General features: G+C 27.9%; 1 protein-coding gene across 1 annotated transcript in view; it reads left to right on the top strand.

Moving 5' to 3' along the window:
- The window catches only part of Mgat2 (alpha-1,6-mannosyl-glycoprotein 2-beta-N-acetylglucosaminyltransferase), a 34742-nt gene that overhangs the window by 3522 nt on the left and 16387 nt on the right, over positions 1-14833 (top strand). Inside the window, exons 2-4 of the mRNA XM_067276818.1 lie at positions 1975-2467; positions 6338-6435; positions 13483-13582. Of these exons, the coding sequence (XP_067132919.1) occupies positions 1988-2467; positions 6338-6435; positions 13483-13582 (678 nt within the window). The 5' untranslated portion in view covers positions 1975-1987. The remainder of the gene's footprint in view (positions 1-1974; positions 2468-6337; positions 6436-13482; positions 13583-14833) is intronic.

Below are 14833 nucleotides of genomic sequence, written 5' to 3'. Positions count from 1 at the left end.
AAATAGCACCGAATCTAAGTGCGACGTCTAATTCATTCGACAAAAAAAATCGAGACCAGATAGGAAGCGTGTATTGATCTCGAGTGACAACTTAACCAAATTCTAAGAATCCTGTCAATACGCTTCAATCATTTTGCAATCGGTAAACATTTATTTTGCCATCGTACGAGAAACTTTTTACTTTGGAGTCTGTTTTTAACCAAAATAATGGATAAGTTCTTATTTCTGTTGTAGAGTTTATATGTTTTGTGAACTAAGTAGTTAGAAAGCTGATACATCACTTGGAAATGGAAAAAAAAAAAACTTGGTGCCATATTTAAATAATAGTATATTCATTTTTGTTTTTGGCTTTGTTGACAAGCAGTTTGAATTTCCTTTTATTCAAATACGGCAGCAAGTGAAGAAGCAAACAACATCCAAGTTATAAATTGATATGTAAAATGGATATTTAGTAAGTTTCAACTTACAGGGACTAAGATTAATCATTTTTAAGAATTAAATTTATTATATTTTTTCTATTAATTATTAAAAGTTAAATACAAACTATTTGGTTCCAGCTTTTATTAGAAATTTCATCCAAAATCTCAGGTGAAATGACAAAATCATATTAAAAGGAAACTTTTTTCTGTGGGTCTAAACATACACATCATTTAGATTTTAAGCCAACTTACATGAATTGCTTCATTTAATATAACTTAAAGCAGATTTAAATCAAACTTTTAGTATAACTGTATAATTAAAGTGAATAAATTGCCGCAAAGAGCTTATCAGATCTGACTAATAGTAGTTTAAAATTGTAACAGTTCAATATAATTTTTAAAAAATATTGGCTGTAATGATATCTTTTTACAATTATAAATGCATCTTTATACACGTATCAAGTTATTTTATGAATATTTATGGAAATCGGGAATTCTGACTCAATGTACTATGACTTTTACTTTTGAGAATGCAGTTATATCGGTGATGCTAAACGTGTGTGATGCAATGTAGTTAGAAATTGTCGTAACATAATACTAGAGGTTGTGTAAACGGGTGTGTAATTCAATACAAAGTTTTACAAGGAGATTATATCTAATACAATTCTCTAATTCCTAAAAATCTCGGCTCTAAATCTTGTAATTTCTGAAGAAATCTTTCAGGTGAACGGATGGACGAGCAGGCCGTGAATAAGTAAACTTTCATATCTTTATCTATTAATATTTAAGATTGTGTTATCATAAAAAGTAGATGTAATAAGGTAATTTTCATGATGATTTATTATTTTCTAAATTATTATATTAACTAGCTTGATGATTTTAATGTTGTTCTAATATCGTTATATAAAGCTATTTTTATAATATAATGTGTTTCTTAATTGTTTAAATACGTAATTACTATATGCGGTCCTAATGTATATTGTTTCGTATTGGCTAAACATATTTTTCCAATAATTGAAATGAATATTTTATTAGAAAATGTGATACGGATGGCACTCGTTCTGTGTTACGTATGTTTAATAATTAAGTTGAATCAATTTATGACAAATTGTAATCTGCTGTAAATTTATTCAAGTTAGTTATTAATAATTTATCATACATATTGATTAAATTAATGTAATGTAAAAAAAAAGTCAGTTTTGAATTCAGTTTTATTATCCATAATAAAGAAATATTTTTGTTCATTTTATACATAATAAATTCGATTAAATTAACATGGAATATTTATAGAATATTTTAAAGCATTTGGTTTGTAATTTAATCAAGAAAAACGGCAGCTGTTTATTCTTTTTAAACATTACTTATCAACGTTAATGGATTCAATAGTAAAGATAATTATATGAACAGCTGTTATTTATTAGATGAGTAGTGTTTGTTTTTTAATCTAAATTAAGGAAGAGTACTTTCATAAAACGATAATTAAAGTTATACTGAAGTATATATATATTTTTAAGTAATTATTTTATTTTACTCAATAACCGTTTTCTTTTCGCAGATGAGATGAAAGAATGGCCACGGCGCGGTTGTGTACTGCATTATTGCGCCGACATCTAACTCAGGTTGTGAAGACTGCGCTTCTTTTATTTATAGTCTCTTTCTTATGGCTGCAGCTACGAATAGTTAGTTACAAACCAGATTTCTTCTACCGCAACGCAAAATACGGAGAATTGGATAGTGCTTTCTTTGCTAATTTTAGTGCAATCATAAACTCTGTTAATCATACTATGCCATCCTCGTTATATGAATTGAAAAAAATAATACAAGAAATAAATAAAGAACAAAAAGTTTTAAATATACAGAAATTCGGACCTTTGCTGTATAAAGATGTTGTTATCGTTGTTCAAGTTCACAATAGAGGACAGTATCTGTATGCTCTGATCGAATCGTTACGACAGGCCGAAGGAATCGGACAGACTTTATTAATATTTAGTCACGATTTATTCGATCCCGAGATCAATGCTTTAATTCAACAGATCGATTTTTGTAAGGTAAGTCTATTATTTACAAATTTCCATATAATATAAAAAATTACTAATGATACTAAGTAAATTTGATGATGATTTAAATATATATTCTAATTAAAGTTTTAACAACTAAAATAAATTCTAAAACTGCAAATTTTTTTTTCTAAAATATGCGATAACCATTGTGAATTGATGGTGCATAAATGCAGAGTAGAGTAGAATATCAGGGATTTTTCATTTGGTATGAAAATACAGAAATAAACGAGAAGTAAAATTACTTCATAGAAAAATTAAGTAACCAAGAAAAAACGTCAAGTAATTTTCTTGTTTGGTGCTTTTGAAAAATATAAAAATCCAGAAGTTTTAATTCGAGAAAAAAAAAAATCAGTTTTGAATTCAATTTAAAAAATAACTTAAAATTAAATTGAAAGAAATATTTTTTATTCCATAATTAAAGCATCGTGAACTCTTAACGTCCGGCATTCTAATCTATTAAAGTACGGTAATTGAAAGTTTTTGACGACGAAGCAATTTGTAGTTTTGAAAATGTTTATCCTATTAAAAACATTTTACGACGTCCTTTTTAAAGGCTACATTAGTTTATATTTTTTGTAATAAAAGTAATTTATTTCGTACTAAAATTGATCTAGTTTTTGTTGAATTTTGTATCTTTAATTATTTTTCAATGCGTTCTTGTATTGTTTAGGAGTTTTAAACTTATTTTGATCGGTCATTTGATACATTTTTCAAGAATATATTTCTGATTACTTATAACCATTTAGCTTCTGACACATTAAGGGAGACTTCTATAAGAGGTGAAGTAGATTACGGTCGGCTATAAGGCGAACTCTATATAATGCAATTGTTTTCAGAGTTCGTAGAGTTTATCCTCATATAAGAGTAGATCGTGAGATATATTAATGATCAACTTGACATGAAGATCAGTTCTATGAACTCTATGTAGCTGGTTCTATTTTGATCATATGGTAACCATATATTTTACAAAATTGTCTCTAGTATTTATTTTTCCTGAATTAATTACAAAATAAATTAAAGCTGTTTTGATTTTTTAATGGAGAATTATATGATATACTCTACTTATAACAGCTCGACTACGAATCTTTACTTAATCTTTTTAATATATTTAGTTTACGGCAACCAAAAAAAATGAATTCAGTTTAATTTCTGAATTTCTGGATGTTGTTTTTATTTTTATAAAAAGCAAAATTTTATATTATTATGGATAATAAAATTTTATTATTATGGAATAATAATAAAATTTTATTATCCATAATAATATAATTTTGCAAAATTAGCAAAATTTTATTATTATGGATAATAAAATTTTGCTTTTTTGGAGAGAAATCTTTTGGAAAGAATTTTCAAAGAAAATTAAACTAAATTAAAAAAAAAATTACTAAGACAATTATGAATTTCTATTGTTTACCTTCCTTTCAGTATATAAACAAGCATAGCTGTGTAAGTCAAGGTCACTGTGTCATTAACTTAAAGGTTAACAACAAAAGAAATCTGCTTTTTAGACACGGAAAGATAATATTTAAAAGAATTTAAAAAACGTAAATTGTCTCATAATAATAAAAAATACCGTTTTCATTCTAATTTTCAAATAAATGTCTTCCCGTGTTTGAAATAAATGTTAAATTATCGTCATAACTGTTTTTATAATTTTATTATTTTAAAATTGTAGTAAATATTTGTCTATACTTTTAATTTATTCTCGATAATTTAATGTTTTTGGCTACTACTTGCTAAAATATTTATAAAAATTTTATTATTGTTATTATAGAAATAATATCCACTAATATTTTAGCTATTAATACAAATAAATAATACATCACTCTGCATTACTGATAAGTCAGTGCTGTTGTTAATAATTAATATAATTACTATAACTGGAATAATTCTATGATAAATTTCCTTTTACCTTAATAAATCCTTAAATAAATAATTCCTTAATAATAAATCATCATTCAAGTTTCTAGTATTCATTCTATATTGAGAATTAATACATTTAATCATTTTAAAGGATCATTTTTGGGTTCAATTTACAGTACAATTTATATAAATGTTATTTATACAATTTATATTAATGTTAATGTACTAATATATTATTTGTTGAAGACAGCTCTTGGAAATTAATGACAAATATCCCATTTCTGATCGTAAAGATCCCAAAATTGCTGGTTAATCGTGAAACCCGTTTGTATTTCCAACAAAATATATTTCGTAGTTTTTTAGCCCGTTTAGTTTATACGAGATTTAAATTGCGTAATTTGTAGGATGAGGATTGCGTGTGATATATAAGCAAATTTGTCTAGTATTTGCTTTTAGCGGTAGCGTATTGCATCACGCGGGCGTTGAGTTTTGCAAAAGGCGTGGCGACGTCGTCTCGACCATAAAAACAGAAAATAAACATTACGCTCGATGAATACTGTTATCTCATTTCTTAAATGCTATTTAAATTATAAATAAAATGAATTTGCAGAGACTTGTTAAAAGTTTGAGTATCTAGCATATTCAAAGTTTTAATGATATATAGATTAATAATAATATATGTAAATTTATTCTTTTGTAAAGTATTAATAAATCTAGGATTAAAAATACTACTATTTATTGTGGTATGGTTGCAGTGCCGGGCAGCAATTTTTAATCATATTTTTAATTTATATAATTTAAATGTGTGTGATGTACAGGGGCTCTCCACCTCAAATTTGTAGTGGCATGCCATACTTTTCCTTCAAGAATGGCATCGTGCCGGTCATCTATCTAACATCTTTCGGAGGAAATTTTTGAATTGAAATAACACGACTTGTTTTTCGTCAGAAGTTCGTATATATAGTTAATTGGGGTTTCCTGCCCCTAAAGTTGCGATATCTGGTCTCGTCTTTCGTCTATGTAACTCCATTCTCGAGATTAAGGAAGATACAGACAGTGGGAATTTATACGTCTACAACTTTTTCAAATTGCAGTCCAATAAAGAAACCCAAGCAAAACAACGAAATAAAAGTTTTAGAGACCGAATCTCGGCTTTGGATCTATTACCAAAGAGAATAGTCTTTAAAAAGTCTGACTGTTCTGGCACACTAATGTTTATCTTATTTTGTTTGAAGCTCTTTAAGGAATATTTTATGGTATTTTTATGAACAAAAACTAATTAATTCTGATAATAAATAATTAATGTGCATAATTAATTTGTGAGACATTGCAATCCGTAATGTAACCATAAAAGTGAAAACCAGTTCGGAATAGATAAGAGCTTTTAATTATCTATGTATTCTTCTCATATCTTTGTTTATCTCTTACAACTCATTACATACATTATTTATACTCGTTTAGCAACAGTTGTTTTTTCCCTTTAATGTTAATGTGCAAGTTTATCCGAGATGTGAGTAACATTCAACCTTAATTAATGAACTTTAAATTATATTTGTATTTGGAAGTTTCCAGACCCATTTCTATTCTGTTAGGTATATATTCTTCTCGGTCAAATTTGGCACATCGTTCGTTAGCAGATATCTGCACAATAGAAATCCTTCGTGCTCATTTTAGTAAGATTTTGTTACATTTAGTTTGCGTTAGTTTATCTTTGATGTTTGTCTCATTACAATTCTAAATTTTTGTATTTCTGCTATTCTCATCTCTGTAACCAAAAATACTTAGTAACTATTTATTTTATAATTTTTCACCAGTAAAGCAACATATTACATTTTTTTTTTTTTCCTCAAATTTCTTGTTTTTTTTATATATATAATTAATTTTGTCATGTTTGTATATTTCATTATATTAAAAATTGCAATTAAATAATTGAAAATACTTTTTTTTTGTTAATTTTTATGATGTAATTAATTTTAAAAAAATTAATATTATTAACAGGTGATGCAAATATTTTATCCTCATTCCATCCAGCTTTATCCTCATGAGTTTCCTGGAGAAGATCCAAATGATTGTCCTAGAAATCTCAATAAGGAACAGTAAGTTTAAAATATTGTTACATTATACTCTTTTAAGACTCCTTAAATAATGTCTGAATTTTTCAAAACACACAAACGGTTGCTAGTGAGAGTTTCCAAATAGATAAATTTACAAACGTTAGTTAAGTCATTTAAATTTTATTAAATTTAAAACAAAAATATATGCATTTACTAAGTTAAGTAAAAAGAAAGATTTTCATTTATTTAAAAATATATATTTTTTTAATTTAAACAATATTTAATTTACATTTAATAAAATATAAACTATATTCAATATCTATATTGTAAGTTTTAATGACAGTTGTAAGAAATTAGGCTTTTGTGTTAGGAATTACACTAAATTTATAAATCTTTTTGAATCGATTTAGCCACGTTGTTCATTTTTTAAAAGTTTATCAACTTAATAACATGCTCGATAATACAAAATGAATGTTTTTTTTTTTTAAAAAAATAGCACTTTTTGTTTTATTTGCACTTAAAACATCTTTATTTGTTTAACAACACTATGAAATTAATAAAATTATAAAACGTATTGTAACAATCTTGGTCACGTCGGGGTTCGCAAAGAAAGCTCACTCCATAAATATCGAGTCCGCACGTTGATAATTAACAGAATTCGTGCAATAAACTTCGGCGGCTTATTTTACCCGGTAGGAGATGAAAATTAATTGGGAGGACACTGGGGTCGTAAGACTGACTAAAAGATCTTAACTTGCTTAGGCACTCGGAAAGCTTGGAGATATGTAAATCTAGCAGAGATTCCAACTGTATTAACTACAGAGATGTAGACTTGCTATCTATGGCATGTAGGTCTCTTTACAAACTCTAATGTGGCCAGGATCATTATGATGTGTTTTATCATTTTATTAATTTTGTAATCTTGTTAATTTGTTACTATTTGCACATTTTTGTTATTTGTTGTTTACTTATTTAGAAAAATGCATATAATCGGTCAACGATTCAGCGCTTTAATTGTAAATGTGAAAGTATTTTCTCTTATTTAAAAAAAATTTGTTATGTATAACTAAACTATTTTTTTTAAATATAGTCCATTTTGCTATAACTTTGTACATGCTTCTGCAAGAATAGTTTGCAAAAGCAGTACTCTTTTTCTAACAGTTATCTGGGACTAAATTTATAATAATGGAGGTTCACATTTTTGTTAGGACATTGCTGTTGCTTCTACAGTCAGACAGGTAACACAGAGGGATATATTCTATAGTATACAGTGATGAAGTAGCTACTTTATTTACTTCTTCGTATCATGCATGAAGTACAGTGAATGGACCATACACACTGTTCAGTTATACTTATTTTTACAATTTTTGTGTTACTTTATTTATAGGTATTTTATTTTTAAGTCCTATTTCAAATTATCTGAGTCACTTAAACTCTAATTATAGTTGTTGACAAAGCATTTTCTTAGCTGTTATTAATTCTAATTGCAGGAAAATTAACAGGAATGGTAATTAATTTCTATATTATTTGAGTCTATAAATTCTTTTAATTGGTATTAGTCATCTGGTAAGAAGTGATATTATTAATAAACAATATTTTTAACTTTACTGGAATATTTTACACTTAAAGCTAGAAATTATATTATTTTAAAACTTCAAAGAAGTTTTGAAATAACTAGAAATAAAAAATACTCAGGTCCTGACTACTTTTGGCAGTTCAAACAAAGAGTTTAATAACACTTTAATACTCTGTATTTTTGTAATTTAAAATGATTTTTTTTTCTGTAAATAATTATAGCTATAAAAATTATTTACATTTCGTTTAGTCTTTTATATCAAAAAGTTTTAATAATGACAAAATTAATAAAAATAAGAAGAAAAATAAGTAATATAGTAATGTAGAGCAAATTAATAAATATCCTCAGAAATGGATGGCATTTAAAACCAATTATTTGGATGGTTTTTGATTTATTGTATTGTACATTTTTTTACCTAGATACTGTAGACTAAACTTTGATGCTTGTTTGCTTAAACTACTATATTATTTTGAAATTTTGGCTATTTCTGGTAATGCATACGTCATCCTCTTTTGACAATACTGTTGTTTCCTATAACAAGTTAGCTTTTACTCAAAAATGTTTTTTATTGGTGAGCAAGTGAGGCCAATTATCCTTAAAGTTTCAGATATATTAATTTTTCACTAAGAACAAATCAATATTGTAAATTAATTACTTTATTATATTACATTAAAAAAAATTATATATTCATCTATTTAAATATATAGTGGTGCCTTGTTCTTTAAATTTAATTTGTTACAGGAGTCTGTTCGAACTCTGAATTGTCTGAAGTCCAAATCAATTTTTTCCATTTCAAATAATGGAAAGTGAATTAATATTCTCCAGACCCTAAACAATACCCATCCCAATAAACAACAAATACACAGAATTTAAGGTAAAGTAACACAATTAAATGCCCCAAATAATAAATTGAAACGTGAAAACAATAAATAAAAATATATAAATACTGTATAATAAAATGGAAATTACATTTACTGAACCTTAGGAGTGGTGATGTCCCATTTCTTAAGGTCACAATGCAGCTGCTTGGCTTTCTCATAAATAATCCTTCAGGAGATAATATGAAAAGCCAATTGCTTCTGATATTATCTCCTAAAGCATTATTTGAAGGAGTTTTTCTGTCTCCTTGATAACGTGCAATTTCCCGGAGGTCAACGTCGTCATACCTTTAGCTACATTTGCTGCTTTTATTACTTCCTTGTTTTTAAGAATGGTGCACACTGTCGACATGTGACATCTTAAACAGCATCAGATCTGCAGCGTATGTATTGCTTTCGTGCTTTGTGATTAGTTCCTTTTTTTACCTAATCGTCAGTACTGCAATCTTCCTCTTAGACTTTGTTGCTTCCACAGCAAAAGATGACTGTGTGCAACAGACAGCATTTATACCAAGTGAATTTTTTTATTGCATTTGTAATTCAAACATAGAAAGTATTATTTGAACTCTTAGTTGAATTTTTCTCAAATTTAGTATTCAAACCCTGGAACATTTGAAGTTAGTCATTTGAAATACAAAGTATCACTGTATAAATTTAATATATATATATAAAATTTACATTCTAAATTACAATAATGGTGCTTGCATGTGGGAAAGGAAAATCATATCAAATTGTGTAGGTTACATACTTCTCAGATAATAATTAACATAATTACAATAATTTAAAATAGTAGTATTAATTTTGGAAGACCCAGTATCACCTTTCCGCTTTGTTATTTGTAACAGAGGGAAAGTATGGCGATCGGTCAAAAGAACGACCCCATATTTTTACATTTTTGGCTTGAAATGCAAAAAAAATTCAGGGTTTTTTTGGTAGATGTATCACTTTTACTTTCATGAAAATTATTACTGGTTATACTTGATTCAATTTAAAGACATTATATTGAATAGTTTTGTTAATGGCTTGTTCAAAGTATGGCAACTTAATGTAGAAGAAAGATAATAGCAGCAACAACATTTTTTGGAAGTCTGCTGAACATGATAATCATTTGTCGGAAGTAAAGGAAGTAATAACTTGCTAACCTTAAAATTAAAATAGATATTTCACAAAGCTCTAAACTGTATGGATGGCCACATTGCCACAACAATGTAGACCGTGTATGTTTGTAGACACTTCATATCTTTAATGCTTTATTCGGTAACTAAACTTTATTGAACATAAAATAATTTTAATGAATAAAATAAAACATGTAGTAAATACAATATTTTTAACATTTTTCTTACAAATAATAATGTTAAAGTGAAGCATGTGATAATAGTCATGTAACAAAATGTAAATGTTTTTATAGATGTAAACATTTAAAATATATTTGAACCCTTATATTTTTCATGAAATACACATTAATTTGAGATAAAAATTATGGTTTGACACACAAGATTCTTATAATAGACCACATGACGTTAGTTATGTGAACTGATTAAATAATTAACAGTTCTCAATCAATCAACTTGAAATATATTTCAATTTTTATAATTTTTTTCATATTTAGATGTCAAGAAGTTTAATACGAAACTACATATGACATATATTCTGAATTTGATCAATAGGATGTGCATGAAATAAGTGATTTTGTTCACTTTAGATGAATTGTATTTTTGCGGAACGACCGGCATGCCGCATAAAAGGGGAGAGACCGGCATGCCGGTTAAACTGCGACTAAAATATAAAATTAATCGGATCTAACAAAACTAGTTGTTAATTAAACATTAAAGAAAACATTCTTTCGAGTACAATAAAATAATAACATTGTAATTTGACCGACTTAAAATCAGAAAGAGTTTTTGTTTACAAGACAATAAAATAAATAAAAAATGACTGATTTTCGACGAAACTGTTCTTGTTTTTGCATGCACTAAATAAATAGTGAATAACTTATAATTGAAAAAAAGAAGAGAAATGAGGCAGAAAATTTTAAAAAGTCAGAAATTATGGCATTTTAATTGTTAGTCAATTACCTATTTTTATCATTACAGCTAATTCTCTAATTTTTAAATAATTTGTTCTTTCAAGGAAAGGACCCTATGCAAACCTTAAGGGAAGTGTGTCCCGGTGAATTTGGCCAAATCATTGATATTTTGTAGTTCTAGTGGCACAATCAAAAGTCTCTATAGGCACAAAGTCAAAAAATGGAAAGTTTTGAATTATTGAGCATTTCGGATGCAAAAATGGCATAATCTTTCATCCCTAAATCTTTATCATTTCCAAATATAAGGCAATGTTTTCAAATGTTATTGATCTCCACCACTTTATCTTTCTACATGAGTTTGATTCTTACATCATTCGTTTTTGTACAATGCTCCACTGTACAGCGCATGGGAGCACTTCTGGCAAGACATTCACTCCACCAACCAAGACTTAATAATGGTTGAAAAGTCTGTTGGAACATTTTGAGATGATATATTATTGAATAAATAGGTATATGTTCTTTATGTTGGTAAATCCCCATATTATTGTGTTTTCTTTGCCTTTGTATTCTGTAATATCTTAATATAAAAAGAATTTATATTAACTGAGGTAGAATAAATGAGAAAATAATTGATAATTATTTGTTATTAACTTCCATAATTCTGAAATAGATTGATACAGCTTTCAGAAACTGTTTGCAATGAACTTTTTTACAGTTAATGGCTCAAATAGATGGAGATGAAAATTCTGACAAACTTGTCACTGTTCAAAGATGTGAAGGGTTTTTAAGACCGCTCTTGTTGTAATAAATCTGATGAGGATATGCGTAACTTGCAGTCATCTATTGCAGAACATCAATAATGCTTGTAAACATACCACTTTATATTTTGAAATAAAAAATATTTAGGAATTCACAACACGTGAATTATGTTTTCTTTTTGCATCTTGGTTGCTCAATAATTCAAAAACTGTCTATTTATTTGTTTTTATGCCTATGGAAACTTGATTGGGACCACTAAAATTCTAAAACAGATTGATATGGCTACAAAAATCAAAGGTTCGACAAAATCTACCCAGATCTATTTCCCGTAAGGTTTGTGGGGGGTCCTTTTTTAAGCGAAAATTATGCGAGAAAACATTCGATTAAATTATATTTCAATATTTTACATATACAAGGTGTATATACACCACACAGCTATATTTATATGAAATAAGTAAGAAAAAACATTTTGTGTCAGTTAAACAAACCACAATATGATCTTAGTAATCCAGTATATACGGGACTGGACCAGGTCGGCTTAAAGAGATTGCCAGATTATCGGAAGTAAGGCAATTTCAATGGAACGTAAATGAATTGTCACCTAGAGTAAAATGCTGACGATGTGGCAAAACACAAGTTAAACTACCGATCAAAATATTCGAGCAAATTGTACCCACGGGTAATCAATTTTTCCAAGTTTGGTGGATTTCCACCAAATTTAGTGGGAAATTGAGCAACCATGGGAAATTTAGTGAGATGTACTGTACAGTACAGTATTTTTGGTGAAAAATTTTGGGGATCTGTGCATCCTAAGATGGCAAGCCTAACAATCTTTAATATTGTGCCGAAGCTCGAGCTTGATATCGTACGGCATTTAGTGGGGAAAGCGTTCAAATTTAGTAAGGAGTTTGAACTAATGGGAAGTTTGTAAGACTTGGCCATTAATACATAACAAACTCAATTAGTGTTAGATTACTGGACTAGTGAATGGCTGGCTTACCAAGATCATATTGTATTGACAAATTAGTAAGTAGCATAACTTCAGTATCCAAAAAATACTTAAAAAACTTAAATTAAAAAAGTAGAACGAGTAAAGATTCAGTGCCGAAGACATTAAAAAAGAAAAATTGTACTTAAATGACGGTTTTGAAGAAATTACTTGTATAAAAGAAAGTTTGAAGTGTAGAATTTTTCTTTAATGGATGATATGACAGTGCTTTAATATTGAGTAATAATTTACTAATAAAGCAATTCTACACACTTCTGTTTACATGTAAGAAACATAATAAGTATTCATTGGAATAAGTAGTTGGAATTGAATAACTGACATTGGAATGAATCAATTATCTGATTACCAGATTTACCTCAATATAAATCTTAAAAATATAATGTAGTAGTATATAGATTAAATTATTTTAAAAAATAATAATATAATGTAGAAATTTACTTTGTAATGCTGTATGATATATTAATTCTTTGAATTATAATGCGTCAGTTAATTTTGAAAGTTTGTATACAAGATCATTAAGATCCTTTCATTTCAAGTTAAGAATATCCTTTAAGAGTCGATAAGATCCCGAGACTTTGTTAAATAAACGTCTAGACCGTCGTATTTCTGCCCTCCGATACTCACGCATCGTTGCAAGCATTTATTCATTTTATTCCGATTAAGAATCGTCGCATAAACAAATTTTACAAAGACCACAAAACTAAACACTTACTTTCAATGCGATCCAATAATATAGGTCTATATTAATTCAGTAGAATTATGTAAAATGTTACTATTATATGATATATATAATCATCATTTAATAAAATTTTCAAACTTTGTTTCCTTTACAAACTTTCAGAGCTTTAAAAAAAAACTGTAACAATGCCAAATATCCTGATCTGTACGGACATTACAGAGAAGCAAAATTCACTCAAACTAAGCATCATTGGTGGTGGAAGGTATGTATTGTTTTTTAGTTAGAAAATTTAATTATTATAACTAAAAACCCAGTTTCTTTGAATTTTCTTGTTCATTAACATGAATATATTTAGTCATATAAAGATTATAGATTGTAATTTTAATAGTTTGCACTTAATGTTATATACGATAATATGTAATTACTTTTAAGTAATAAAGTTACGAATTTATTTTCTATAATATGTTTTATGCCTTCTTTTCCTTTATTTAATAACAGCACTAGTCTGTGAATTGAAATCTTGGGGTCATTGCTTCAACCTAGTAAATTGATTAATGTAAAGTTGGTGCACCAAATTTGAAAATCAAATATACTTATTGCTATCACGTATTGAATGTTTGCAAAATCTCAATAATCATGTTATACAATTGGATGCAGAATTTGTGAATTTTACTAGAAATACATTAATACTTTGTTTGGCATCAAAAATAGTATGTTCAATCTGCCAGATTATTGTTCTATTGTTGGCATTATTTAAATATTGCATTAGTGGATTTATTGTTTATACATATATAGTATTTTTAATTCAAACCTTAAAATTTATCACAGACTAAATAAACACAAAATCTTGAAAGTACAGCTACTCCTCACTTTACGACCTATCTGCTTAACGACCACTCGCACTTACGACAAATCGAGTTTCGATCTGCAATTCGGGACGTCCCCTTTCTCGGCTCGAGTGTCGGTCGGTGGCGAACGGTGACGTACGCACTAAGCGTACTGTAATAGGCTAATAGCGTACTATAGTAGTCTTTTTATGAATAAATTTGAAGTTTGTTGCATAATTTGTATAATTTTACAACGATCCTATATTCCCGGCGCATGCTCCTCGCTTATCGACCAGTTCGCTTAGCGACGTAGTCGTCGAAACGGAACTCCGTCGTAAAGTGAGGAGTACCTGTAAATGATACGACGTCCATATAGTTCACAATTCACTAATTTTGGTTTAATTTGATATATGAATATTCCAATAAACCAATAAATATTGTCAGTGTCCTGGACAGAAACAAAAGAGAGACTAGCATAATATGACTTTCACTTTAACCCTTCTTTGTTATGCAGATATAGTTCATTGTCTTTGTGACATCTTTTTTCTTCTCATAAACATTAATAGTTAAATATCAAAAAATCCATATATGGTAGGACTTTTCTGGCCTAGGTTCTGGATTTATGATGGCAATCCCTAACAACATTAAAATATCAGCATGCAATGAATTTGTCACTGACTAGTTTA

Source organism: Centruroides vittatus, unplaced genomic scaffold (assembly GCF_030686945.1).
Source record: "Centruroides vittatus isolate TY-2023 unplaced genomic scaffold, ASM3068694v2 contig_717, whole genome shotgun sequence".
Lineage (NCBI taxonomy): Eukaryota > Metazoa > Arthropoda > Arachnida > Scorpiones > Buthidae > Centruroides > Centruroides vittatus.
Note: the sequence above shows the minus strand (reverse complement) of the source record. Positions and strands in the feature narration are given on the sequence as shown.